Source organism: Corythoichthys intestinalis, chromosome 9 (assembly GCF_030265065.1).
Source record: "Corythoichthys intestinalis isolate RoL2023-P3 chromosome 9, ASM3026506v1, whole genome shotgun sequence".
Classification (NCBI taxonomy): domain Eukaryota; kingdom Metazoa; phylum Chordata; class Actinopteri; order Syngnathiformes; family Syngnathidae; genus Corythoichthys; species Corythoichthys intestinalis.
In genome coordinates this window covers 38,929,094-38,956,834 of record NC_080403.1, presented here as the reverse complement: position 1 = coordinate 38,956,834, position 27,741 = coordinate 38,929,094, and the positions used below count along the sequence as shown (strand labels likewise).

The 27,741-nt window shown below is 37.4% G+C and overlaps 2 protein-coding genes across 2 annotated transcripts; both read left to right on the top strand.

Annotated features, from left to right (window-relative positions):
- Positions 1-1,116: 1,116 nt before the first annotated feature.
- On the top strand, positions 1,117-12,736 carry zgc:109965 (Nicalin-1-like). Its single transcript, XM_057844919.1, has 16 exons — positions 1,117-1,243; positions 1,429-1,605; positions 1,813-2,003; positions 3,636-3,780; positions 3,870-3,967; positions 4,093-4,170; positions 6,356-6,459; positions 6,533-6,621; positions 6,731-6,870; positions 7,086-7,264; positions 9,493-9,580; positions 10,129-10,167; positions 10,316-10,488; positions 10,568-10,621; positions 10,715-10,793; positions 11,124-12,736. Exons 1-16 carry the CDS (start codon positions 1,141-1,143, stop codon positions 11,178-11,180), a joined length of 1,794 nt encoding a protein of 597 aa, XP_057700902.1. The 5' UTR covers positions 1,117-1,140; the 3' UTR covers positions 11,181-12,736.
- A 1,817-nt stretch (positions 12,737-14,553) lies between these two features.
- Positions 14,554-27,138, top strand: myorg (myogenesis regulating glycosidase (putative)). Its single transcript, XM_057846133.1, has 3 exons — positions 14,554-14,783; positions 20,875-21,235; positions 24,465-27,138. The coding sequence occupies exons 2-3, from the start codon at positions 20,973-20,975 to the stop codon at positions 26,254-26,256; spliced, it is 2,055 nt and encodes a 684-aa protein (XP_057702116.1). The 5' UTR covers positions 14,554-14,783; positions 20,875-20,972; the 3' UTR covers positions 26,257-27,138.
- Positions 27,139-27,741: the final 603 nt, after the last annotated feature.

The window sequence follows — 27,741 nt, the reverse complement described above, 5'->3', positions numbered from 1 at the left end:
TCGGGCATCTGGTTCGAATGCCTCCTGGACGCCTCCCTGGAGAGGTGTTCCGGGCATGTCCCACCGGCGGGAGGCCCCGGGGTCGACCCAGGACACGCTGGAGAGACTATGTCGCTCGGCTGGCCTGGGAACGCCTTGGAATCCCGCCGGAGGAGCTGGCTGAAGTGGCTGGGGAGAGGGAAGTCTGGGCTTCCCTGCTAAAGCTGCTGCCCCCGCGACCCGACCCCTGACTAAGCGGAAGATAATGGATGGATGGATGGATGGATGGATGGATGGATGGATGGATGTCGACTGACAACTAGTTGAATGACACCTCTTTTATATGTTGAGGGGTCTGTATCGCTTTCACCGGCACTAATTAACTTTGAGGAGGGTGGCAGGAATCCTGCAACATGAAAAAAACTACAAATGTGCTGACTGCTTTACAGCATACGTCAGTTCCCCTTTCCCCATTCATTATAGAGATGAAAGTCGATGCAAACACTTTTGCGTGAATTCTGCAGAGCAACGAAAGAGACAAAAAGTTTTGTCTAGGGAGGGGAAAAAAAGGGAAGCTACCAGGATATACAGAATAAACAATTGCCCGGTTTTCACTCACTGGCTTGACGCATCCCCCCTGACGAGTTCGGGTGGGGTGGGGGGTTTAGCCACACTAAGCCACATGGTTGCTAACCATCATATGCTATTGTTTAGCCACAACTGGATTCATTACCTTATTACTATTCATCCTTCACACAGCCGGTGGAAATAGAAATGTTGTTTAATCCATCTGCAGGCGACTGTGTTTTTAGATTGATTGATGGCTTTACGACACTGTGCAGGCGTGTGCTGGTCCTCATGGGAAACGCAGTCTTCCTTAAGGCAAAACACCACCGCTTCTGTCCACCCTGGTCACTAAAATTGACCAAAAATGACAAGTTACAAAAAGTTGCTTTAAGAAACAAGCACGCTTGATATTTTGCAAGTTTTCCGCATATATTTAAAAAAATAAAATAAATACATAAATAAATTAACCAAAAGGGGTTGGCCATCCCATGTTGAGGTGAGATAGATATTTAAGTAACAAAATACTGTTGTGTGTGTCCATGTTGGGGGGTTGGGTTTTTTGTGATTAGCCAGGAGCTGATCCCTTGGGAGCAGATGGTGAATGGTGACTTACCTCGACGCCTGGAGTCTGAAGAGAGTTTGTATTTAGCAGTACAGTGCCATTGTCTTGGAAGACCTCAAGAATTCCATTATACAGGTGAGAGACTTAAGTGAGATTTTACATCTTTAAAGTAGAACAATGTGCTCTTTAGTATGTAGCTTTTACCCAAAGATATTTTGTCATTTAATCCTAGATGGTCATGAAAATGTTTTTTTTTAGTATGTTTCTCAGTATGTGTAGCCTGGACTTGTATGAAGCTTACTGTCGGTTGTCTTATGTAGACCACAAAGAAGACTGGGTAATACATGTCATCATGCACCTGCAAGACTTGCACCTTGCTGTCATAGTGCTGCTGCTCTGTGTCAACTCTTTGCATTGCGCTATTCTCTCTGCTGCATCTTCGTACGAGTTCACTGCCTACAGGATGCAACAGTACAACCTGGAAAAAAAGATACATGGTAAGTTTATAGCATCACTTGACTTTTCCCTGAACCTATACATCTGTGCCATCACCGGTTATTGCAATGCATTCAGATGCTCATGAAAAGGCACAATTCAATGGTTTGAGCATTTGCAGAAAGCGGCTGGACAGGGAAGGATATACTGTATAGTCAATGAGTGCTGATAGTCAATGATTGATTATAGTCATTTTCCTGGGTGTTTAGGTTGCCGAGGTGCCATCATTGTGGCAGAGGCCCGGTCCGCTGATGAACCAGCGCTGACCCGCCGCTGTGTCATCATGAGGGTGGTGGACTTCACCACCAAATCATACACTGAGGCTCAGAGACAAAACGCTGCCGCCATTCTGATTCTGTTGCCCAAAAATATGTCAAGTATTTTACCTGAAGAAATACAGGTAGCATTTTTACCTTGATACAGTACTCACAAAAATGAGTTATATGAATTTGGGTAGGATTCTTAGATGAACCTAAAATGCATCATAACCTTGACATGTGAATTGAATTAGAACTTCTTTAAATAATTGTTTGCATATGCTTCTCTGTACAGTTAAAAGTTTGAGCTTCAACCAATGGCAAAATTTGATACCCTTTCACAGGGGTGAAAGTGGCTAGAATTTCTTACCGGAACTCCCCAACGAGAAGGTCGCCACGGAGCCAGAGATTTTATTTATTTATTTATTTTGTGTGTGTGTTTGGGGGGGGGGGGGTCAAACCTCTTGAACTACTGAAATAGAAAGAAAACTTCTATAAACATTTCTATAACGCATACAAAAAAATGATTTTCATTTAAAATTCTATTTTTTCAATGATTTGCAAAATAAAAGTTAACAAAAAGAGCAATAACCCCAACCTCCAACTCCTAATTTTTATTTTCCCACATTTCCTCACATACTAAATGCCAAATCTCAATTTTAACTACTTAAGAACATAGGATGTATATTAAAATTGAAGTTAATGTAAACATTTACTTTTTGATTTTTAATAACAAATATATAGCCTATGTAACATACATTCAGAAAAATAAGTACAAATGACTTATATTATGCAGAGTGAAGAGCTAACTATCTCTGCTGATCACATGTCAGTATGTCAGCCAATTGAACGGATAAATGAGTCCAGACGTTTTGCTTTGCTGCGTGCATTCGTACATTGACGTAACTCATCATAGTCAGACTCAGATAACTGCAGCAGCTGGGGAAATATCCATGCCGCCCGTGGAATAAAATAAATAATAAATATTGGTGGAAACAGATTAAGCTACACAAGCACTTTATAATGCTTGTTGTTAACATTTGTGCATGTAAATCTGATGTTGGTAGATTGTTTTCTTATTGGAGATGAAATGCATGTGTGGCAGCTTAGCATTTTTTTTTTTAAATATATAGCTTTTTGACAGTTTTCGTCATCTCTTCGGAATCAAAGCACCGTGTACCGGAACAGAATTCCGGCCCTCAATCTTATACCGGAACAGCATTACACCCTGAATCTTTACTGGAACTGCGTTCTGGCCCTGAATCATATACCGGAACTGCGTTCCTGACCGTTCTGGCCCACCTTTACCCCTGCCCTTTCATGAATTGCCCGATTCATGTATAACAACTATACTGTATATGCAGTTCTCATTTTGACATCACAAGACCAAACCAGAACCTAACATTTGACTAACAGCGAGTCTTCTAAAGCGACTTTAGCCACTGAGCTTAGAGCAGGTTGTCAGCAATTTGCAAAAGGATTGAAACAGAGACTTGAAAAGCCACAGAAATTATCAGACATTTTTGCACATGAAAAACACTTGTTTTGAATTTTGTCATTCAGCTCGTTCTTGGAAAACACCTTGATTGCTCGAAAACAACAGGACTGTGCATGCACATTCAAAATTTTACAGAAGATCAAATTAAATTCACCTGCAGAAGTTAGGTTGCATTTCAGATTTTATGTTGCAATTTTGCAGAAACAGTTTATTTCTATTTATTCTACTCTTGAAACATGTACGGGAAACTGTAAGGTATTTATTTTTTGTCATCCAGTCCTTCATGATGAGCGAGAGACAAGCCTTGATGAAGGAGACTCTCGTGCCAGTGTATGTGGCCCCTGAGGATGAACAGCTGCTCTACATGTATGAAGAGGTGAAGAAGGCTGCTTCTGCTAGGACCTCGTCTATATTCGTCCGAGGTGAAAAATGCTGAATAACATACACAACATAAACCCAATTCTGTTAAAATAAGATACCTTTAAAATTGCTATGTTTTTATCTATGACAGTCTTTCGAAGTATGGTAACAGCGACAGCCTTTCAGATCTTAGTGAGTAACAATTCCCCCATCAAGGCCATTACAGACACCACACTGGTTACATTGGAAGTAAGTATTGTTTTTTTTTTTTTTTCCCCCTCCACAAATTCTTCAGCCCTGATTACTTCGAGATGTTCCCCTTTCTCCTGCATTGTACTGTATGTAACAGCATATACTGGAATTGTGTATTTGAGGGTGTACTTCCTGGAGCCGGTGAGGACATACCCACTATTGTGATCACTGCCCACTATGATTCACATGGACTGGCACCAGTGAGTTATTCGTAGTAAATATGAACAAAAAAGACAAAACAAAAGAACAAAAAAAAAAAAAAAACGAGCTATTTTACACACACAAGCTTCCAACCAACCAGTTTGTAACCAGCTTTACATGTCTCCCACCTGTTAGTAATATCAAACATTATTGCATTACAGCAAATGTATCATCACCAGTATCATTTCAGCGATACCGTATTTTTCGCACTATAAGTCGCACAAGCCAAAAAATGAGAGACAGCAAGAATGAAAATTGGTGTTTGCCATGTGGCAAAAGGAATTTTGCCATGTGGCATTGTTTTTTTGCCATGTGGCAAAATTGATTTTGCCATGTAGCGTTTTTTTGCCATGTGGCATTTTTTCTTTTCTTTTTTTTTTTTTTGGTATGTGGCATGTTTTTGGGATATATTGCAGTTTTGCAGGCCATGCACGTCCATGCCATTGACGGCTATGCACGTCCAAATTTTCCATTCATATTAAATAGCAGAAAAACGTGTGGCTTTGATTTTCTACCCCCCAAAAATGCCAGAAACCAAAATCCATTTTGCCACATACCAAAAAATATGCCACATATAAAAATACATTTTGCACATTGCAAAAAAACAAAAAACAAAACAACAACAACAACAAAAAAACATATGGCAAAATCAATGTTGCTACATGGCAAAAATCAAAGGCAAAATCCATTTTGCCACATTGCAAAAAAATGCCACATGCCAAAATCCATTTTGCCACATGGCAAATACCACTTTTGGTTATCGGCCCTACTGCAAAAAATGCGCAAAGAAGAGGGAGAAAAAGCATAGTATAAGTTGTACCAGGGTATAAGTCGCATTTTTGGGGAAATTTATTTGAGAAAATCCAACACTTACAACACACGTCATTCTGAAAGGCAATTAAAACAAAAATAGTATAGAGAACAACAGGCTGCATAAGTGTATGGTATGCTAACGTTACATTACACATAAACAGCGAACTGAGAACGTGCCTGGTGTGTTTTTTTTGTGTTTTTTTAATGGAATTTTATTGTCGTCATCATCAGTATCATTGACAATCATTGACATTTACAAAATGTGATATGATTTGCCCGGAGAAACCGAAGAATATGAGAAAGGCGGACAAGATGAAGCATACGCTTATCAGTTTCCCGTCCCCCATACAACTAAAGATGCACATTCAGGCATGGAACATATATCAAAACTGTAGAATAACACAGTCAGCTTCAGAGTGCGTCTGTACGCGGCGAAGGCTGAGCAGCTAACATGTTAACATAACATATCTATCAATAGTTATTTAGACTCCTTATTTCAATAAGAGTAATATCTGCATTTCACTAGTCTCTTAGAAGTTTCCCGATAACTCCAAACTTTCTTTTGGTGTTTGATTAATGTTTTCGGCTGCATATTTCACTACTTGTAGTTTGCAATATGCAGAATATGATTTTCTTTTCAGCCCTTTTCAGTTGTTTACATTTGTTTTTATAAGTTACCGCCAATGTTGAAGCACAGGCCTTGAGCACGCTCTTGCGGTTTACTGTGAACATAACATGTAAAAATGAAATAATAATGTGTTAATAATTTAAACTATGAAAAAAAAAATAACCCGACATACAGTCCGAAAAATACGGCAATTAATTTTGAGGCACAAAGACAAATATTTAGTCTTTGATAATTTATTTATTTAAACAAATACACTTTATGGTACCTCATATTAAAATGCAGCCACCAATATATCATCATGGCCTATACTTTATGATAATGAGATGAAAAAATCATCAGTTTATATTTTTAAACCATCAGGAATTGACAATGACCAGAATAATCAGTATGTGTGGCAACTTACATGTGATAAAATAAATATAAGTACATATGAATGGAAAATGAAGTCTTTATATACAGTACACAAGTACCGTACAGATGAACAGCAGCGGGAATTTTAATAGCATTTTCAGCTGTTTTAACTCAAATAAAATATTAAGAGATTATTAGAAGTTGAGTGAGAACGATTAGACATTTTGTAACCAATATTTCACTGTGTAGTATATACAGAGGTAAATGTGGAAGAAAATTCAGCAAGAAAGGACAGTGACAACGTACAGTATATTATGTGACAATTATACATGGATTAACAATGAAATGCAAAGTCACTGTGTTCATAGATTCTGTGTGTTTGTATTACGCAGTGGTTGTCCTATGGAGCCGACTCTAATGGAAGCGGCGTTGTCATCTTGCTTGAATTGGCACGTCTCTTCCAGATTCTTTATAGTAGCCCAAGAACTAGGCCACGGTTGGTCACAGTTCAAAACTCTATAGTTCTTTGACAGAAAGTCTGATTGCTTTCTTTATGTTGGACCATTTAGCTATCATTTAATGTTCTCCCTCACTGGAGGAGGAAAGTACAACTTCCAAGGCACCAAGAAGTGGATTGAAGAGAACTTGGACCATGCTGGTGAGTTCTAATGAACTTTGAACCCTCTTGTGTGTCCGTGATGACTTTTGTCTCCAGTGTAATGACATAGTCTCATGTTGGCATGATTAAAATAAATCATTTTTACCAGAATCAAGCCTGCTTCATGATAATGTGGCATTTGTGTTATGTCTGGATACACTGGCCAATGGTGATGAGCTGTACATGCACGTGTCCCGTCCACCCAAATCGGACACTCCCATGTATGCATTCATTCAACATTTGGACAAGGTAAATAACTACAGTACATATTACATTTCAAATAAACATTTACAATAATATGCATTGCTATTTAAAAATGTACAGTATCTATGGCTAAAGTGCAGGGACACCATATCTTTCAAATCCCCTATAAGCTACACTGATTTTAAGTAGTAAGTTGGATCTGCCAACGAAAACCATGTAAAAGTGTGTTGGACCTCATAAAATGTCTCACTTTTGCCCAGGTGGTTTCCTCCAGATTCCCGTGGATGAAGACAGAAGTGGTCCATAAAAAAATCAACCTCGTGGGGTCCACCGTTTCTTGGGAGCACGAGCGCTACAGCCTTCGCAGGATACCAGGATTCACTCTGTCTCACCTGGAAGACCCTAAATCCGAGCTGCGGGGCTCCATCCTCGACACTGTGTTGGTTTTTTCAGTTCTATTTGTGATCATTTTGAGCAAATGAGTGTGTGTAGTGAGACAATGCAATGTCAATAATTGGGAGATTTATGTTTGTTATCTAGTAGTTGAAAAATCTGATCTAAAATAACCTGTCAAATCAAATATCAGCTATATTGAAGATAAAGTTGTAACATTTAAGTTGTGAAAGACAAATCAGAGAAGAGCAGAGAGCTCCCTAGGGGGAATAGCTTGATACAGTGGTATGAAAAAGTATCTGAACCTTTTGGAATTTCTCACATTTCTGCATAAAATCACCATCAAATGTGAGCTGAGCTTTGTCAAAATCACACGGATGAAAAAAGTGTCTGCTTTAACTGAAACCACCCAAACATTTATAGGTTTTCATATTTTAATGAGGATAGCATGCAAACAATGACAGAAGGGGGAAAAATACCTAAGTTAACCCTCTGCCTAAGAAGACTTAAAGAGCAATTGAAACAGATTTTTTTCCAAACAATTTAAGTCATGTGTGTGCCCAATCACTGATGAGTGGTTTCAAGCTGCCCTGCCCACTATAAAACACACACCTGGTAAGAATTGTCTTGATGAGAAGCATTGTCTGATGTGCATCATGGCTCGGTCAAAAGAGCTGTCTGAAGACCTGCGATCGAGGGTTGTTGATTTGTATAAAGCTGGGAAAGGATACAAAACCCTTTCTAAAAGTCTGGATGTTCATCAATCGACAGTCAGAGAAGTTGTCTACCAATGGAGAGAGTTTGGCACTGTTGCTTCTCTCCCAAGGAGTGGACGTCTACCAAAGATGACGCCAAGAGTTCAGCGCAGAATACTCAGAGAGGTAAAAAAAAAAAGAACCCTAGAGTGTCTGCTAAAGACTTACAGAAATCAGTCCAATATCTCTGTGCACACATCAACTATATGTAAAACTATGGCTAAGAATGGTCTTCATGGGAGGACTCCACAGAGGAAGCCACTGCAGTCTAAAAAAACATTGTTGCTCATTTAATGTCCAAAAAAAGGCACTTGGACTCTCCACAGAAGTTTGGCAAAATATTTTGTGGACTGATGAATCTAAAGTTGAATTGTTTGGGAGTAAACACACAAAGTCATGTGTGGAGGAAAAATGGAAAAGCTCACCAACACCAACACTTCATCCCCACCGTGAAACATGGTGGAGGGAGCATCATGATTTGGGGCTGTTTTGCTGCCTCAGGGCCTGTAATCATTAATGGAAGAATGAATTTAAAAGTTTATGTTGTTTATGTATGTTTATGTTTTGCAACAAGACAATGATCCAAAACACAGAGGTAAATCAACTCCAGAATGGTTTCAGAAGAATAACTAACATGTTCTGGAGTGGCCAAGTCAAAGTCCAGATTTGAACCCCATTGAGATGCTGTGGCATGACCTAAAGGCAGTGATTCATGCCAGACATCCCAGGAATCTGACTGAACTACAGCAGTTTTGTTGAGATGAATGGGCTAAGATTAGTCCTGATCGATGTGGCAGACTGATCTACAGCTACAGAAAGCATCTGGTTGAGGTTATTGCTGCCAAAGGGGAGGGGGGGGGGGGCACAAAATATTAAATGTGATAGTTCACTGACTTATTTTCCCCCCTACTGTCGTTGTTTGCATACAATCCTCAATAAATGTGAAAACTTATAAATGTTTGGGTGGTTTTAGTTAAACCAGACACTGTTTTTTCATCTGTTTGAGTTTGACAAAGATCAGATCAAATTTGATGGTGATTTTATGCAGAAATGTGATAAATTCCAAAAGGTCCAGATACTTTTTCACACTACAGTAAAATATTAAAACGGCCATGTTGAGACATTAATACAAAAACGCATCATTGCAGTTGGTGCAGAATCTTGAATCATTGCGAATAAATATCTTAGTTGAGATGTTAACAAATTAATTTTGAAATGAGTTTGTTTCAGTGAGGATTAATTTTTGCGGCAACACAATGGCCTCACAGCTCTGTGTTAAATAAGAGCTCAGACCGTACTTTATGGGATTTTAATATTATATATTTTTCATTGGTGTGCATATGAATGTGAATGCTTCGTTGTGTAAATATGCCGTGTTTTTGGCTGATGACCATTCTGGTTTGTACCCCACCTCTTGGCAAAATTCAACAATGTTATGTTCTGGCTTGCCTGTGAAATATTATTAGAAGAGTAGCATGTAGTATCCTATATTCTTGATTATGCAAATGTGTCTTAACAGTTCCCAAGTTGACTTCCGGAAAATGAAGCGGAATGGGATCATCATAGCAGAGGCTCTGGCACGGTACATGTACCAGTTATCTGACAAGGTGAGGAAAACTATCAGTGTTTAGGCTTAAAATATGGGTAACCAATTGAGAACTTATCTGATATCGTTTTTCTGTATTAGTATACGCTTCGTCCTAACTAGCAATTCTGTGCACTTGTAGTGCAACGGTGTATTAACTTGGGGGGAAAAAAATCCACAACTGCCTTTGACTCATGGAAGGCATCTCTGCAAAGGTGTATAAATAGACAACTGAAAATACTGTAGGACTTTTGCAGACTTGCTTAACATTCTCTCAGTAGAGCAGTACCGGAGAACTACTAGAGAGAATTTTGGTGCTATTAGTCATCATGCTGGGGATTCTATACTAGTTCGAGACAAATGCTTACTATTTGGGCTTAGTAATGCTAGTAGCACAGCACAGTTACACAGTACACAAGTGTTTAATTACTTAGAAATAGGCCAAAAGTGGCAGTTGTGGATAAATATTAATTGTCTTTCTTGTGTGTACAAAGATTGTTCATACGGTTACAGGGACCTGAAGCTGGATCGATACACAGTCTAAATGTGTTTTTATTGTCTTATTTATAGGGTTCACCAAAGGATGTTCAGCTTTTCAAAGGCCGGTTGGTGAGCATCTCATTGACAATATGAATGATCTGATGCCCTCTAGAGTTGAAAAGCCAACATTACATACATTTGGAGATAATATGGACAACTTTTCTGTGCTCTGTTGCTGCACACTGTGTATTACAGCATTTTAATTGTTTGACTGCAGGACTTCCATGACAGTCGAATATCCAGTCTTATGTCCTTCCTAACGTCAGTTCCTCGTGCCACACAGCTGATGGATAAAGAGCCTGCTCACATCTTGCTCATTAACTCGCTGGAGCATGAGTTCAAACAAAACTTACAGCAAGTGCACAGGCACATTTTCAGACAGGACAGAAGGTAATATTTCATGTAAAAGCGATCTCTGTCCGGTTCTAATCTGTCATTTCACTGAAAAAGTCCAACTTTTTCCACACAGGGACCCTGATATTACATTTTTTGATCAAATGAGACAGCAAATAGTGATGTACAGGTACACGCGTACATACATACTGTATATATTCCTACTTTTTTCATAAATACAAAGGCAAAAACAGGCAACAAACTGGATATTTGTTTCTTATAGGGTGAAACCTGCTGCTTTTGATCTCTTCCTGGGTGGCTGCATCATGGCATATTTGGGCATTGTTTACTTTGCTATACAGGTAGGCTATGGCCATATTTTAATTTCAGAGCCATATGTGTTTTATGTAAACATACAGTCTAAGACAACATCAGGTACAGCACAATCTGTTCAGGTAGGTAACAAGAGCTCATAAAGTATTGTGCCTTTGCTATTATCTGCAGTACTTACAGTAAATTTAGTGCTGAGTACTTGGCTGTTTGACAATTCCAATAAAATGTGGACATTAATGTCTTTGTAGAAAGTGAATTTTTGATGGAGCTCCATTGTTATGTCCAGGTTTGCCTAACCATATAGGTATTGAAAGGATATTTGTGTAGCTTTGTATTCCTCTTTCTCTTCTCTCTTGCAGAACTTTGACTATGTCTACACTAAACTAAAGGCGGCAGTAAAACCAAAGCACCACTAAAACGGTCCGGAATATTTGAAGGACAATTTTGACTTTGCTGAGATGTTTCCATCATCATCAAGGAGAAAAATAACACCCACACTTTCTGTTTATCCTTTTACTGCCACATGTACTTTTTATTTACTCAATGAAAGAATGAAACACTAATTGAAGGCAAGCATTATATTTCAATTTATCCCATATATAAATATATGCTTAATTGAAATGATGCTTATGAAGTGTGACAAACCACACATGGACATTCTAGAGAGTTGAGGAAAGAGTTTATGTCACAGATAGCTCATAAGGAGTTGTGCAGACGTTAAACCCCTTTGGGGAGATGTGCAAGGGACAGATGCATGCTGAGAGAAAATAAAGGTGACCACAGGTGTTGGGAAGCTTCCAAAAGCCATTTCCCCCTTGTGCAGATGCAGCAGACCTAATCATGTTTGATGTAGTTAATAGAAGACATTTAAACAACCATGAGCAGTTTTATGTGTGTGTTTAGTGGTAGTTAGTAGACCATGGTTGTGACCCCTGGGTATGAGTGTTAAAGCCATTTATATTTAAATGGAGGGTTAATAGCTATATGTGTAGCAAAGAATAAAAAATATGAATGAAGGCTAAAAAAAATAGAACACATATCTTGAGCAGAGGTGGGTAGTAAGATGTTACATTTTCCTGCTTTATTCTAAATATTAGATTTATGTTTTTTTTTTTTTTTTTTTTGCCAGCAATGCCAACAGTAACTCTAGTAATTTCACCAATGAGACCTCGCAACAATAATCACATGACTTCATAATGCCAATCCGACGCAAGTGTTATCATTCTATGATCACGCCATCCTGTTGAATCACGTGCCGTTTTTAAAGCACCGTAAAAAATGAAGTATTTGACATAGAGTGCTCCCCTCAACATGACTCGAAACCGCAGATTTTAACCTCTCTCCCAGTTTTTGTTTGGTGCCAAATGACCACAGAAAAACTGAGATATGATCCTTTTAATTTCATAAAAGTAATTATAAAGGAACTATTCACTATTCAAACTAAGAACTATTTTCTCCACCAGAAGACACTCATGCTCTTTGGACGAATAATGCTTTATTTCTGTCTTTTTTTTTTTTTTTTTTCTCTCGGCGAAATCCATTGACCCCCCCTTCTTTTTTTGTATTTCTTTGGCTTAATGTGGTTGTGTAATGGGTTATTGTACAGTATCATTATAACAGCAATTCATAAACATACTGTATACTGTAACTTAGTGTAGAGAAAAAAAATATGCCATTGTAAAAAAAAAAATAAAATAAAATAAAAACTATCAAAAATGTAAGCAGTTATTCACAATGTTACTCATTACTTGAGTATTCTTTTCACTAAATACTTTTTTACTTGTACTTGAGTAATTTTTTTGGATGACTACTTTTACTTTTACTTGAGTAATATTATTTTGAAGTAACGCTACTCTTACTTGAGTACATTTTTTTGGCTACTCTACCATATGCGGAGATTATGGGGAGGCTGGTGGTAAAAATATAATCGCATGTAGTGAACTTTCCAAGATATTAATTTAAAATTAAGACTTTGCGGGACAAAATGTATTCTACAAAAGTATATATATATATATATATATTAAAAAAAAATTTTTTTTTTTTACAATGGGTCAAAATTATTTTTCGAACAGAGCATGTGACTAGCACCGTGTCCTAATACTTGACATTCACAAATCCAATAAACGATGCTCCACTCACTGGACACAACATAAGATACACCTGTATAGTTATGGAGGTAGATTTGTGTCTTTATTATTCAATCAAAAAAAAAAAAAAAAAAATGCTTCACTGAAAAAAAAAGTTGGCTCAATCAAAATATTTATTTTCAATCAAAGAAAAAGTCACTTCAAGTAAAAAAAAAAAAAAAAAAAAAAAACGTGTTTGAATGCAAAAATAAATTTGAAACTCAAAAAAATGTATTTGGAACCTATTTTTTTTGATTGAATCTTTTTTTTTTATTTAAGTCAAGTTTTTTTTTTTTTTTTTAAATTGAAACAACTTTTTTGATTGACGTAATGTAGTTTTGCATATGGACCACATTTTGGCTAGGACATTTGTGTCTTTATTATTCAATCAAAAAAATAAGTTGCTTCAAACTAAAATATATATTTTTTCAAAAGAAAAATCACTTCAATCAAAAATAAATTTAAAAAAAATCGTAGAAAAAAAGTTTTTGAATGTGAAAAATTATTTGAGACATAGAAATTCGCAATTGGTCACTCCGGTGAGATCCTGATGTCGCACCCCCGTGCTGGTGCCCTATTTTAATCTTGGACTCGAGCAGAGTCCGGTGGCTGGACGGAGCCGTGGTGGTCATTATTCTTGCTTCATACTTTTATGCCATTGGCGTAGCACCTGCCACTCAAACATGTCGGAAGTAGCGTTGAAGGTGGATCTTTGTGTCAAGATGACTCAATCGAAAAAAGAGCCTTCAAAACTTTTTCCACTTAAAATAAAGTGCGTCCAAAACTTTTTCCACTTAAAAAAAAAAAAAAAAGTTTAAAACTTTTTGCTTTTCAAAAAAGTGACACTTCAATAAAAAAATACATATTTGAAATAACAAATATTAAAAAAATATATATTTTTGCAAGTGAATTTTTTCTTTGATTAAAAATAGTTTTTTTTTTTGTATTGATTGAACCAACTTTTATCAGGATTGATTGATTTAGACACAAATGTCCAACCCATAATATGGCTCAAAACACAAAAAAGATTGCTTCAAAAGAAGAAAACAGTTTCAATGAAAAATGAAGTGTTCAAATGCGAATTTCTGAGTCTCAAATAATTATTCACATTCAAAAACTTTTTTCTACGATTGATTTTTTAAAATTTTTGATTGAAGTGATTTTTCTTTTGAAAAAATATATATTTTTTGTCTGAAGCAACTTATTTTTGATTGAATAATAAAGACACAAATGCCCTAGCCAAAATGTGGTCCAAACGCAAAACTACATTACGTCAATCAAAAAAAGTTGTTTCAATAAAAAAAAAAAAAAAAAAAAACTTGACTTAAATTAAAAAAAAAAAAATTCAATAAAAAAAAAAATAGGTTCCAAATACATTTTTTTTAGTTTCAAATTTATTTTTGCATTCTAACACATTTTTTTGATTGAAATAACTTTTTCTTTGATTGAAAATAAATATTTTGATTAAAGCACCCTTTTTTTTTTTTTTAAATTTAATAATAAAAACACAAATCTCCCTCCATATATAGTCCAATAAATAAATACAAGTTTAAAAATATACAATTCCAAATTCACAATGGATTCTTACTAATCTTTAAAAAATCCAAAGTATTTAAAACTAAATTATTATTTTTATTTGACTACTTTCAAAATTCATTCATTCATTCATTTTCCATGCCGCTTATTCCTCACGAGGGTCTTATTATTGCTATTAGTTTAAAAAAGAATATTTGAAATGTGGTGGACTCCAACTCCCATGAGTCAATGCGTAGACAAGGCGGATTCGCAACATGTCTTGAAACTTTTCTCGGAGTGCATGCGTGTGTGTTTTCTTTACTGTGACTTCGAGTGCGTGGCAAAGCAAGTCGACCCCGGTTGTTTCTTCACGTTTCGGTAGGAGCAAAATCTTTAATTATGACTTATTTAATGTTTGTCTAAGCGCTAGAATTGTGGGAGGCTACTTGCATGAGATTCAGTGTTATTTCGGCTCCGTTAAGTTTGGCACATTGCCCTCAAAACACGCACACACAAATGAGACTAATTGCATTAAGAGAGGTCGTACATGTAGGCTACTCTAGTCAATGTATCGAATTTTTCGATATGTACAGTATATCCTGTTTTAATTACAAGCGGTTTTAAAATAACCGATGACGTATGCGTTATCGTGTCCCTCTCGTTATTTTGGTCAAGTTTGTGTTATGATTCCATCAGCATGTTTGTGTTTGTTGTTAGTGTCACAGTCGATGGGAATGTCGATCCTGATTTTTCTCAGACAAAGAGGCGGACAAACATTTCTCGTCAATGTAATTGACTTACCAGTACGAATGACAATGATGCATTAGTTTTGGAAATAATATTCAATTGCAAAATCAAGAAGGGTACTTCGAATGTTGTCTGTGCAAAATCATAGCAGCTCATGCAAAGTCATGCTTTATGACCAGTGGTCATAGGCGGAGTTTGACTTTTGGGGCAGTGGGGGGCACAACATGTTGATGACCCCGAAACGCAGTGTCAGCAATAAAATTACCTTACAGGAATATTTATAGTAATAAGTTGACAATGAGCATTTTTTGTTTCCCGTCATTCTTGAGGGGAATTCTAAATCAGGCTGCTTAGGCAATACTTTTCGCCAAGATCGTCATCCATTAAATAGGGTACGCCCGCCGGTGTCGTGCCAATGTAGTTACCCCAGTCAAAAATTTTATCTGCTGGGCGGAGCTATATGGAGGTAGATTTGTGTCTCTATTATTCAATCAAAAAAAAGTTGTTTCAATAAAAAAATATATTTTCAACCCCCCAAAAAGTCACTTTAATCAAAAAAAAAAAAAAAAAAAAAAGTGTTTGAATGCAAAAATAAATTTGAAACTAAAAAAAAAAAAAAAAAAAAAAACACGTGAAAGCTTTTTGGCCCATATTTTGGCTAGAACAATTTTGTCTTTATTATTCAATCAAAAACTAAGTTGCTTCAAAAAAATATATTTTCAAAATAAAAAATTACTTCAATCAAACAAGAAAATGTCAATCATGGACAAAGTTTTTGAATGCGAAAAAGTACTTGAGATTGAAAAATATGCATTTGAACACTTAATTTTTCATTGAAAAAGTTTTCATTGATTGAAGCAATCCTTTTTGTGTTTGGGCCATATTATGAGTAGGACACTTGTGTCTAAATCATTTAATCCCAAAAAAGTTGCTTCAAAAAAATATTTTCAATCAAAGAAAAAAATCATTTGAAAAATAAAATTGCCCTCCCCTAATTTTTAAAATTTATTATATGCAAAGCAAATGACCCTCTAAGTTGCTAGTCACATGATCTGTTCGGAAAATAATTTTGAGCCATTATAAAAATATTTTTCATTTCATTCATTTTTGTTGCAGTTTTATTGCTTTACAACTTTTATATATGTATAGGAAAGTCAATTACATCCAATGACACTTTTCTGCCCCCCCCCCTTAAAATCCGCTTATGCCAGTGGTTTCAGTGGCTCTCTAAAGCCAAATCTGACATCACGTCTACTTTTAAGTGAATTAATCTTTGATTGACAGCTATTTTCAGTTTGCTGGCTGAGCAATGTTTAAGACAATATTGAGAAAATCATTAAACACAATGACTGATCAATGAAACCCCCAAATGAACGACTGGATTTACGTGACAGCGAAAATGCTTAGAATATTTCCACATAATACACATAATTGGCTATGTGATTTTGCACACTACAGCATTCATGCACTGTAACAGCTTTTCATGCTATTTCTTATCAAAACATTTTTAGAATACCATGTTACACATGCACATGTACACTTGGAAAATACTGTTGGAACAATCTGTTGACTAATAACACAATTATGACTGGAAACGCAAAATAACTTGAAACTCACAAAGCTACCAATGTTAAAAAGTAACTAATGAAAATTAGGCATTGCTTTTTTGTGGTCCAAGCAATTATTAGAAAAACAAAAATACTGTATTGGCCCCAACATAAGACGGCCCTGATTATAAGACGACCCCCTCTTTTTGAAGACTCAAGTTTGAAAAAAGACTTTTTGAACACCAAATTAATTTTTATACAGGAAATATTTACAGTACATCTGAAACAAATGATTATAACAATATATTTGAGAGAAAAAAGCATGTTATTTTACCTCATTCAAATCTTAATATCTGAACATTTAAATATGTAAACTAAAGTGCAATCACATTCATAAATGAATGGCTTCTGGTTTTTGAAATGTAAATAAATCAATCTATTGTGATAAAACAACAAAATTGCAATAATTGCATTAACCATCAAAGTGAAGTCTTACTGTAACTGGAGTCTTGAAACAAATCTGAATAAGAAAAAACTTTGCAATGAAATAATGTAAACTGGTTAAACTTGAGAGTAGCTGAGATCTGTCATGACAGAACATCGCTTTAATGATATCTGGCGCCATCTAGCGTCGTGAATGGGTATAACGTCTAGACCGCGAATATAAGACGACCCCCACTTTTTCAGTCTCATTTTAATGCAAAAAACAGCGTCTTATATTCGGGCCAATACAGTAACGCTCTTATAAAAACCTAATCATTTTAACAACAACTATAGTAATAATTAATTAGTGCTGCAATGATTAATCGACTAACTCGAGTAATTCAATTAGAAAAAAATCTTCAAACAAAATTTTGCTGCTTTGAAGATTCGTTAATTAGAGTGGTGTTGTAATGATTTGTTTTGAAAGTGTTGCATTTACTTTATTGATTTGGGTAGATACACTGCCCTTTAGGGGCAATAGTCAATATGACATAACTCGTCTAACATTGATTAATCCAGCTGCCCCCTGTTAAGACCGACCAAAAGTTGTAGGTTTTTGTTTAAGCTAATATGTTTATAATTATTACTTTTTAAAATTTTTATTTATTTATTTATTTTTAATGAATTTGTAATTTAGTTTATTTAGCAGCCTTTTGTGAGAATGTGTGTTTGAACGATTTGTTAAGAGCTTTGGAAAAAAAAAAGTTAGAATTTTATAGCATTTAAGCTAGACTTGTGCTACGCAAGTTCTTTTGTTGTACTCAGATCCTTGTTTTTTTTTTTTTTTTTTCATACCGTTTGAGGCTAAACTCAAGTACAGTATTTTAATTTATTTTTAAGTGCATTTATTACTCTGGTGAAATGAAGTGCAATCCTGCATAGTTTGAAGAAACACTCAAGGAATTTTATTTTGTAGTCGCAATTAATGCTCTTTTGAAAGCGCAATCTAAGCAAGCCAAAATTAATGCAAGCATAAATACTTGTTTCGTACGTTTTACTTCTCCTAAAATTTCTCCAAGGCATTAAATGTTTGCAATCCGATAACTCGATTATTTGGACTGACTGATCAATAGATTAATCGATTACCTAAATAATCGATAGCTGCAGCCCTAATAATAATAATTAGGGTTGTTCCGATCATGTTTTTTTGCTCCCGATCCGATCCCGATCGTTTTAGTTTGAGTATCTGCCGATCCCGATATTTCCCGATCTGATTGCTTTTTTTTTTTTTTGCTCCCGATTCATTTCCAATCATTCCTGATAATTTTTCCTGATCATATACATTTTGGCAATGCATTAAGAAAAAAAATGAATAAAACTCGGACGAATATATACATTCAACATACAGTACATAAGTACTGTATTTGTTTATTATGACAATAAATCCTCAAGATGGCATTTACATTATTTCTTTCTGTGAGGGGGATCCACGGATAGAAAGACTTGTAATTCTTAAAGGATAAATGTGACTTTGTATATTGTGACTAAATATTGCCAGCTAGTGTATTTGTTGAGCTTTCAGTAAATGATACTGCAGCCATTTAACTTCTGCCCAAATGCATGATGGGACGTGCAACCATGACTGTGCGTAGGGGCACCAATTGATATATCTTCTCTGCGTTGGGAAAGAACATAGAGTGTTAAGAAAATGATCAACTACTACCTTTCTTCCCCACATTGCCTCTCACGTTATTTTTAATTGCTGAGAGAGGTATTGTAAGGCTTTAGCCTCATAAAAAATGGCTCCAAAGGCTGTCAAAATTCTCTCTACTCATTGTACGCTGCCTTTCAGCGCTATCTAAAGGTAAAACGGTGTCTTTATAGATTGAACATGACAATGCGTGGGTGGGTCGTGCAGCGCAGGCGTTAATTATTTAACGTGATTAATTAAAAAAAAATTAATTACTGCCGTAATCGCAATAAATTTGATAGCCCTACTTTAAGCCAAAACTACTCTGGATGAGTGTAAGACATTTTGTCTGTAACGTTAAATACAATTAGAAAACGATTTAAATTTAAAAAATATATATATTAAAAAAAGGCATGTCCGATATTTTTTTGCCGATTCCGATACTTTGAAAATGACGTGATTGGATGGGACATCTTTAATAATAATAATAATAATAATAATACAATTATTATTATTAGAATTAGACATAATTACTTGTTTCAGTTACATACCTGCAGATTCAAGACACCTTGTGCAAAGCAGTCCAAGAACATACTGTAACTGAACCATCTCCACATCTATATTCACTATAAGGACTTTGTGACTTGTATGCCTGGCAATTTACAGTTATTAAACATGTAACCTGAGTGTTTAGTTTGGTTTAAATAATAATAATAATAAAAAAAAATGTTTACAGTAAGTGAGGTAAAACAAGTCTTTCTTAGTCAGGATTTATGTTAAAATGAGCTTCCATTAAAGTATTGGCAAAACAGGCTATCAGTTTTATGTGAAATGGGGTTCTTGTCTTGTGCCGAGTGTAACTGATAAAGCATCTAATTTAATCACTTTTAAATCAGGCATTCAGTACAGTAACTGGATTGCTTTAAAATAAGGTCATCAGTAGCGTAACTACAATACTTTCAAGGTAACGCTATTGGGATATACTGTATATGTCTGACATAAGTAACATGATATGACTGAAATACTGGATCTGCACAATGTTAACAAATATGTCTATGCTATCTAAATGACGTGTTATCATAATTGTTATTTTATTATCTAATTATTTTTTTTCTTCATTATCACTGCTCTATCTTGTAACTTGTGTGGTGTTTACTTGCATTTTGTGTACATTTACATGCAAGTTGTGTAGGTGTTCAGTACATGTATACGTATATGACTGATATCAGCTATTTCTCAGAAATCTGGTACGAGCTGTAACTGTAATTGGGCACTGAGCTAAACAAAAATGACCAAAACCACACAATTTGTGGTATTTTATACCTTACACCCTTCACTTTTTCGTGCCTTAAAAGGGCACCTGGAGAGGAGCCAGCTTTCACTGCTAAGTTAATTAATGCTAGCTTTATCTTATCACTTGTGTTGCTTGGGGGGAAATCCATACTGAGGTTGGTTGAACACAGAATCAGTCAGTTCTATTGGTAATTAATAGTTTGGAGAATTAGACAGCACTGGTTTACCTTTAATCTGATGAGTTTCATAATCCCCAGTTAATGGCCTCTAACTGTGCTCTGAAAATGCAGATGTGTCTATTATTTTGTATTTTCCAAGTTTTTAAACTCGCCAAAAGCAGTCAGTTTACTCCAGCTTGGCTTTGTTTTGCTTGATGAAGCAAACAAAAGGTTTAGTATGCTTGCCACTGCACCCTTCGACTGGCACAGCTCTTAGGGCCAAAATCCGCCTTTTCCCCCTCAACTTTCTCACATAAAAAAAAAAGACTGAAGTTCAACTAGTATGTTTAACATTCAGCAGGGAAACTCTACCTTATTCATTTAAGAAGGGACTGCTGTGGAATCATTTGATTTATCAGTACAGTGACAAATATGGTACTGTGCATATATGGAGAAACATGTTGCAAAAATGAATGTGTCCATATTTATTTAATGTCTGTATTTGAAAAGTGATGTGCAGTACAAATGAATGGTTTTTTTAAATCATAAAAATCATTCTGTAAGTGTCACAATAACTGTAGAGCTCACAACAAATCTCTCTTTAATGACAGACAACTGGACCGGAGAGCAACAGAGAGGATTCCTTGAGGACAATTCCATGATCTATTGAGTGCTAAGCCAGGGATTTGTCCAGTGAACAGCACAAGTCATGTACCAGGTTGTACCCGGGGGAGCCGGTGGCACAATAACAGATGTTATCCCCAAGCAGAAGCACAGCAAGGACACCAGACCGTTAGTAGGAGCAGGAGTACTTGGCCTGGTACTGGTGATTGCAGCAGTATCTGCATGGTCTTATTACATAGCCTCGCTCCGAAAAGCTGAGCTGCTGAAAACTCAGCTGCTGGATCTAAATAAAGATGGCTATATCATTCGCAACCAGGGAGGAGCCATTGTTTTCAGAATGGATTTTAGGTGAGTAGCTTTTGGTCAACTTACAGTGGGGCAAATAATGTTTAGTCAACCATTAATTGTGCAAGTTATCCCACTTTTGATGATTTAGGCTTATAGAAATTAACTTGACAATTTCAATTACCAGGAAAACATGCTAATGTAAAAATATGAAATATACCTACAGTGGGGCAAATAAGTATTTAGTAAACCACCAATTGTGCAAATTCTCCTACTTGAAAATATTAGAGAGGCCTGTAATTCTCAACATGGGTAAACCTCAACCATGAGAGACAGAATGTGGAAAAACCCCCAGAAAATCACATTGTTTGATTTTAAAGGAGTTTATTTGCAAATACCAAAAGTTCATCTCAATACTTTGTTATGTACCCTTTGTTGGCAATAACGGAGGCCAAACGTTTCCTGTTACTCTTCACAAGCTTTTCACTCACTGTTGCTGGTATTTTGGCCCATTCCTCCATGCAGATCTCCTCTAGAGCAGTGATGTTTTGGGGCTGTTGTTGGTCAACACGGACTTTCAACTCCCTCCACAGATATTCTATGGGGTTGAGATCTGGAGACTGGCTAGGCCACTCCAGGACCTTGAAATGCTTCTTATGAAGCCACTCCTTTGTTGCCCTGGCTGTGTGTTTGGGATCATTGTCATGCTGAAAGACCCAGCCACGTCTCATCTTCAATTCCCTTGCTGATGGAAGGAGATTTTCACTCAAAATCTCTCGATACATGGCCCCATTCATTCTGTCCTTTACACAAATCAGTCGTCCTGGTCCCTTTGCAGAAAAACAGCCCCAAAGCATGATGTTTCCACCCCCATGCTTCACAGTGGGTATGGTGTTCTTCGGATGCAATTCAGTATTCTTTCTCCTCCAAACAAGAGAACTTGTGTTTCTACCAAAAAGTTCTATTTTGGTTTCATCTGACCATAACACATTATCCCAGTCCTCTTCTGGCTCTCCAAATGCTCTCAAGCGAACCACAGTCGGGCCTGGACGTGTACGTTCCTCAGCAGGGGGACACGTCTGGCAGTACAGGATTTGAGTCCCTGGCGGCACATTGTGTTACTGATAGTAGCCTTTGTTACTGTGGTGCCAGCTCTCTGTAGGTCATTCACTAGGTCCCCCTGTGTGGTTCTGGGATTTTTGCTTACCGTTCTTGTTATCATTTTGACTCCACGGGTTGAGATCTTATATGGAGCCCAAGATCGAGGGAGATTATCAGTGGTCTTGTATGTCTTCAATTTTCTAATAATTGCTCCCACAGTCAATTTCTTTACCTCAAGCGTTTTACCTATTGCAGATTCAGTCTTCCCAGCCTGGTGCAGGTCTACAATTTTGTCCCTGGTGTCCTTCGACAGCTCTTTGGTCTTGGCCATAGTGGAGTCTGGAGTGTGACTGATTGATGTTGTGGACAGGTGTCTTTTATAGCGATAATTTGTGAAAACAGGTGCCATTAATACAGGTAACGAGTGGAGCCTCGTTAGAAGAAGTTAGACCTCTTTGACAGCCAGAAATCTTGGTTTTTTGTAGGTGACCAAATACTTATTTTCCACTCTAATTTGGAAATAAATACTTTAAAAATCAAAACAATGTGAGGTGTTTTTTTTTTTTTTTTTTTCTTCTCCACATTCTGTCTCTCATCGTTGAGGTTTACCCATGTTGACAATTACAGGCCTCTAATATTTTCCAGTAGGAGAACTTGCACAATTGGTTTACTAAATACCTATTTGCCCCACAGTAGGTATGTGTCATATTTTTACATTAGCATGTTTTCCTGGTAATTGAAATTGTCAAGTTAATTTCTATAACCCTAAATCATCAAAAGATCGCAAAGGTCTTTAAAGGCAACAGTTGACTAATCTATACTTATACCATATATACGTAAATGTAACTTTGTGTGTGTGTTCGTTCCCTATGGACACCAAAACGGCTGGGTGGATTTTGGACAAAATTTTACAGAGTTGTACTTGATGTGTCTGGGAGTGTTCTTACATGGTTTGATCTCTGCAGGCTTCCATTTAGTGCAGAAAATTAATTTGAAGCTCCAAATATTAGCATAGAAAATGCGACTTCATTGTGGAGGCGGCACCGCCATCTTTTTGGCAAAAGATACATCTCTTAAGATTGTAATGTCTCGGTGGCTTAATATCTTAATCTTAATTGAGGCGACTGTGTTTGTGTTGTATGGACGCCGAAACAGCCCGGCAGATTTTGACAAAATTTTACACAGTTCTTCTTTATGTGTCTGGGAGTGTTCTTAGATGGGTTTGATCTCTGTAGGCCTCCATTTAGTCTGGAAAGTTATTTCAAAACTAAAAACAAATAGCATAGAAAATGCCAATTTTCACTTTTTCACCCGAGCATTGCAGGGCCATACTGCTTGATAAATCCATCAAGCATACGTAAAAAAAAATAATGGGGAAGCCCACATTTTGAGGTTTCTTATGTGTCGATTTAACAAACCTTGGCACCAACAACGTAGCACAAGAAGCAATTTTTTTTTTTTTTTTTTTTTTTTTGGTATTGGATCGGGACTTTGTATCGGCAGATTCTCAAAATCAGGCGACTCGGGTGCAAAAAAATATGTGATCGGTACATCCCTAACAATTATTAATACTACTTGAATATGTCACATTTCGCTGGGGGAAGCGTGGTGGGCGACCTTCTTCGGGATCTTTGTTGACTTTCACGCCTTTTTTTTCCACATATTTTTCAAGTTTTCTCCTCGTCATGTTGTGGCCATGTTTTTTTTTTTTCCCTTTGAAACCACGCCGTCATTTCTGTCAAGAGATGTGTTCTGATCAATCGGATGATTTCGCCAGTTCATCCTGCTTCACTTTTTTAGACAAGGGCTTGCCATTTTGCACCGCTCAGGGCAGGGTGGTTGTCAAAATATATATTTTTTTCTTTTGCTTTTCCATTGTGCTTCTGACAGCAATGATGTTAAAAGCTAACTCTCGCTACAGCAGCCTTCATGTATGACGAATATGATTGATTTGGCAGGTGTTGTTTTGTTTTTTTACTGTAGCCAATCACTTTCGCTACCGGGCGCGGGGAGAATTGTGGTGCTGTTCGATGTGTTCGAAGTCAAGAATTTTAACAGATGCTTTTGACACGGGGTGACATCCATCTGCCAAATTTCTTTGATTGTACTTGTGTTGAACATCGTGCCATTGTTAAAGAACTTGAGAACATACTGCCTCGTATAACCCTCAAATATGTTTACATGTTGGCAGGTCAGGGACATTGGATTTGGACTCTTGCACCAAAGAAGGAGAGCTTCTCAGCTGTTCACGCACTACTGATAGAAGCCTTAACTTTTTCATTGAGACAGTACGTCCCAAAGACACAGTGCAGTGCTACCGTGTGCGTTGGGAGGAGCTGGTTCCCGACATTTCTGTCGCACACGCAATGACTTACAAGTTTGCCCACTGGTACGGTGGTGCGGTGTCAGCGATTCAGCATTGGCCTATTTCCATCTCTGGACAACAGTCTCCCAAACCCTTCGTAACAAGTGACATCTACTCCAATCGGAACGAGTTTGGAGGAATCTTGGAGAGCTATTGGCTTTCTTCTAATGCCACGGCAATCAAAATTAATAATTCTGTACCCTTCCACTTGGGTTGGAATGACACGGAAAAGACCATGTACTTCCAAGCAAGGTACAACGACAGTCCCTTCAAGCCAAACCCAGGAGAGGCTCCATGTGCTGAACTTAGCTACAGAGTATGTGTTGGCTCGGATGTGACATCTATCCACAAGTATATGGTCCGTCGATACTTTAACAAACCAAACAAAGTTCCTGCCAAAGCCATGTTTCAGCACCCAATCTGGTCCACCTGGGCACATCATAAGACAGACATTGATCAAGAAAAACTTCTGACATATGCTGCTAACATTCGGAAGTATAACTTTAACTGCAGCCACCTGGAGCTAGATGACCGTTACACACCCCGCTATGGAGAATTTGAATTTGACCCAATGAAATTCCCCAACGCCTCAGCCATGTTTCAAAAGCTCAAGTCAGATGGATTTCTCGTGTCCCTCTGGATTCACCCTTTTGTGAACTACAACTCGGAGAACTTCCATACTTGTGTTGAGAGGGGCCTGTTTGTCCGGGAGCCTACAGGACAGCTGCCAGCTTTAGTCCGCTGGTGGAATGGCATTGGTGGAATTGTGGACTTCACAAACCCAGACGCTCGTGATTGGTATGCTTCCCAGCTCCGTTCCCTTCGCTCCAGATATGGCGTGTCTTCTTTCAAGTTTGATGCCGGCGAGACCAACTACTTACCTTGGAAATTTAGCACCAGAACACCCATTCGAGATCCAAGTTTTTTCACAAGACGCTACACAGAGATGGCCATTCCCTACAATGACAGAGCAGAGCTACGTAGCGGTTATCAATCTCAGAACATATCATGCTTCTTCAGGCCTATCGATAGGGACTCTGTGTGGGGCTATGAGTTGGGACTCAAATCCCTTATCCCCACTGTGCTTACCATCAGCATTCTGGGTTATCAGTTCATTCTACCTGACATGATTGGAGGAAATGCCTATCTGAACCGCACTGATGGAAATCAGGCATTACCAGACCGAGAACTCTACATCCGCTGGCTCGAGCTGTCTGCGTTCATGCCCTCCATGCAGTTTTCTATCCCGCCATGGACCTATGACAACGAAGTTGTGGAGATTGCTCGCAAATACACGGCTCTACATCAGAGTATCGTGGCGCCACGTGTCTTGGAGCTTGCTGGTGAGGTGCTGGACACCGGAGACCCAATTATACGACCCTTATGGTGGATTGCCACAGGTGACGAGACTGCCTATAAAATAGACTCTCAGTTCCTGATAGGAGACGATCTCATGGTAGCTCCTGTTTTAGAGCCCGGAAAGCAAGAGCGGGATATTTACCTCCCAGCTGGTCGCTGGAAAAGCTATAAAGGGGAGAGGTTTGATATCAAAGAGCCACTGCACCTCACAGATTATCCTGTAGATCTGGATGAAATTGCTTACTTTGTTTGGGTGTAAAAAGAAGTCAACGCTTGGCAAGTTAACAACTTAATGAAAGAAATTCTGACATTTTTTGGGATCGTCAAAGTTTCAAGTCTTCAGACTTGTGGTGTAACAAATCTGAATTAAAATTTCATTAAATTTACACCCAAGAGCCTTTTTCAGCCACTTTGAGTGAAAGATAGGAAGATAACTATTCATCGTAGTGCATGCCAATACAGTATATTTTCAAAAGAAAGCATACTGAATGTGAATGAGAGGCAAAACTGCAGTGATGAACTTGAAAATAAGATAGAGTGCCATTATGTGCATGGATTAGATAAGGTTTCTGGAACATATTTTGCTTTTCATAGTCGACTACCGGATATCCACTTGCATTTGAAAAATTTAAACCCCCGATCCTTGTAGTTTGTAAACTTGCAGTAGTGTGCTATGTAACATGTAACAAGAACAAACTCCATTTATATACTTAGTAGAGGTGGGAATCTTGGGGCACCTAACGATTCGATTACGATTCAGTGGCTACGATTTGATTATAAATCGATTATTGTTGCGCCCCCCCCCCCAGCTATTAGCTGCTTTTAATGTTTTGTACATTAGTAAAAAAAAAAAAAATGTACAAAAATCCTCTCAGGCTTAAATAAACGACTATTTCAGTATCAAGTTAACCGTTCAAAACGGTAAATAAAATACTCAAGTCCCCATTCTGTATCAGCAGCTTTGAACTACATTCAATTAATGTTGTGAATCAACTGTTAAAGTTGTTATAATTGTTCCCGTTATTCCATAATTTCCCTTCCGTCTACTTTCGACATATGAAAGTTTTAAACTGTTTCATCATTTAAAGATACAGTGGGGCAAAAAAATATTTAGTCAACTACCAATTGTGCAAGTTTTCCCACTTGAAAATATTAGAGAGGCCTGTAATTGTCAACATGGATAAACCTCAACCATGAGATACAGAACGTGGAAAAAAAAAACAACAAAAAAAAACAGAAAATCACATTGTTTGATTTTTTTTAAAGAATTTATTTGCAAATCATGGCGTAAAATAAGTATTTTGTCAATACCAAAAGTTCATCTCAATACTTTGTCATGTACCCTTTGTTGGCAATAACGGAGGCCAAACGTTTTCTGTAACTCTTCACAAGCTTTTCACACACTGTTGCTGGTATTTTGGCCCATTCCTCCATGCAGATCTCCTCTAGAGCAGTGATGTTTTGGGGCTGTCGTTGGGCAACACATACTTTGAACTCCCTCCTCACCCCGTGGCGTCAAAATGATAACAAGAACGGTGAGCAAAAATCCCAGAACCACACGGGGGGACCTAGTGAATGACCTACAGAGAGCTGGGACCACAGTAACAAAGGCTACTATCAGTAACACAATGCGCCGCCAGGGACTCAAATCCCGCAGTGCCAGACGTGTCCCCCTGCTGAAGCCATTACACGTCCAGGCCCGTCTGTGGTTGGCTAGAGAGCATTTGGATGATCCAGAAGAGGA

Coding starts and splice junctions, on each gene's coding strand:
- zgc:109965 (XM_057844919.1), top strand. CDS start 1,141: ATGGTGAATGGTGACTTACCTCGACGCCTGGAGTCTGAAGAGAGTTTG. Junction 1,606..1,812: donor CCTGGAAAAAAAGATACATG/GTAAGTTTATAG, acceptor CTGGGTGTTTAG/GTTGCCGAGGTGCCATCATT. Junction 6,871..7,085: donor TCATTCAACATTTGGACAAG/GTAAATAACTAC, acceptor ACTTTTGCCCAG/GTGGTTTCCTCCAGATTCCC.
- myorg (XM_057846133.1), top strand. CDS start 20,973: ATGTACCAGGTTGTACCCGGGGGAGCCGGTGGCACAATAACAGATGTT. Junction 21,236..24,464: donor GTTTTCAGAATGGATTTTAG/GTGAGTAGCTTT, acceptor ACATGTTGGCAG/GTCAGGGACATTGGATTTGG.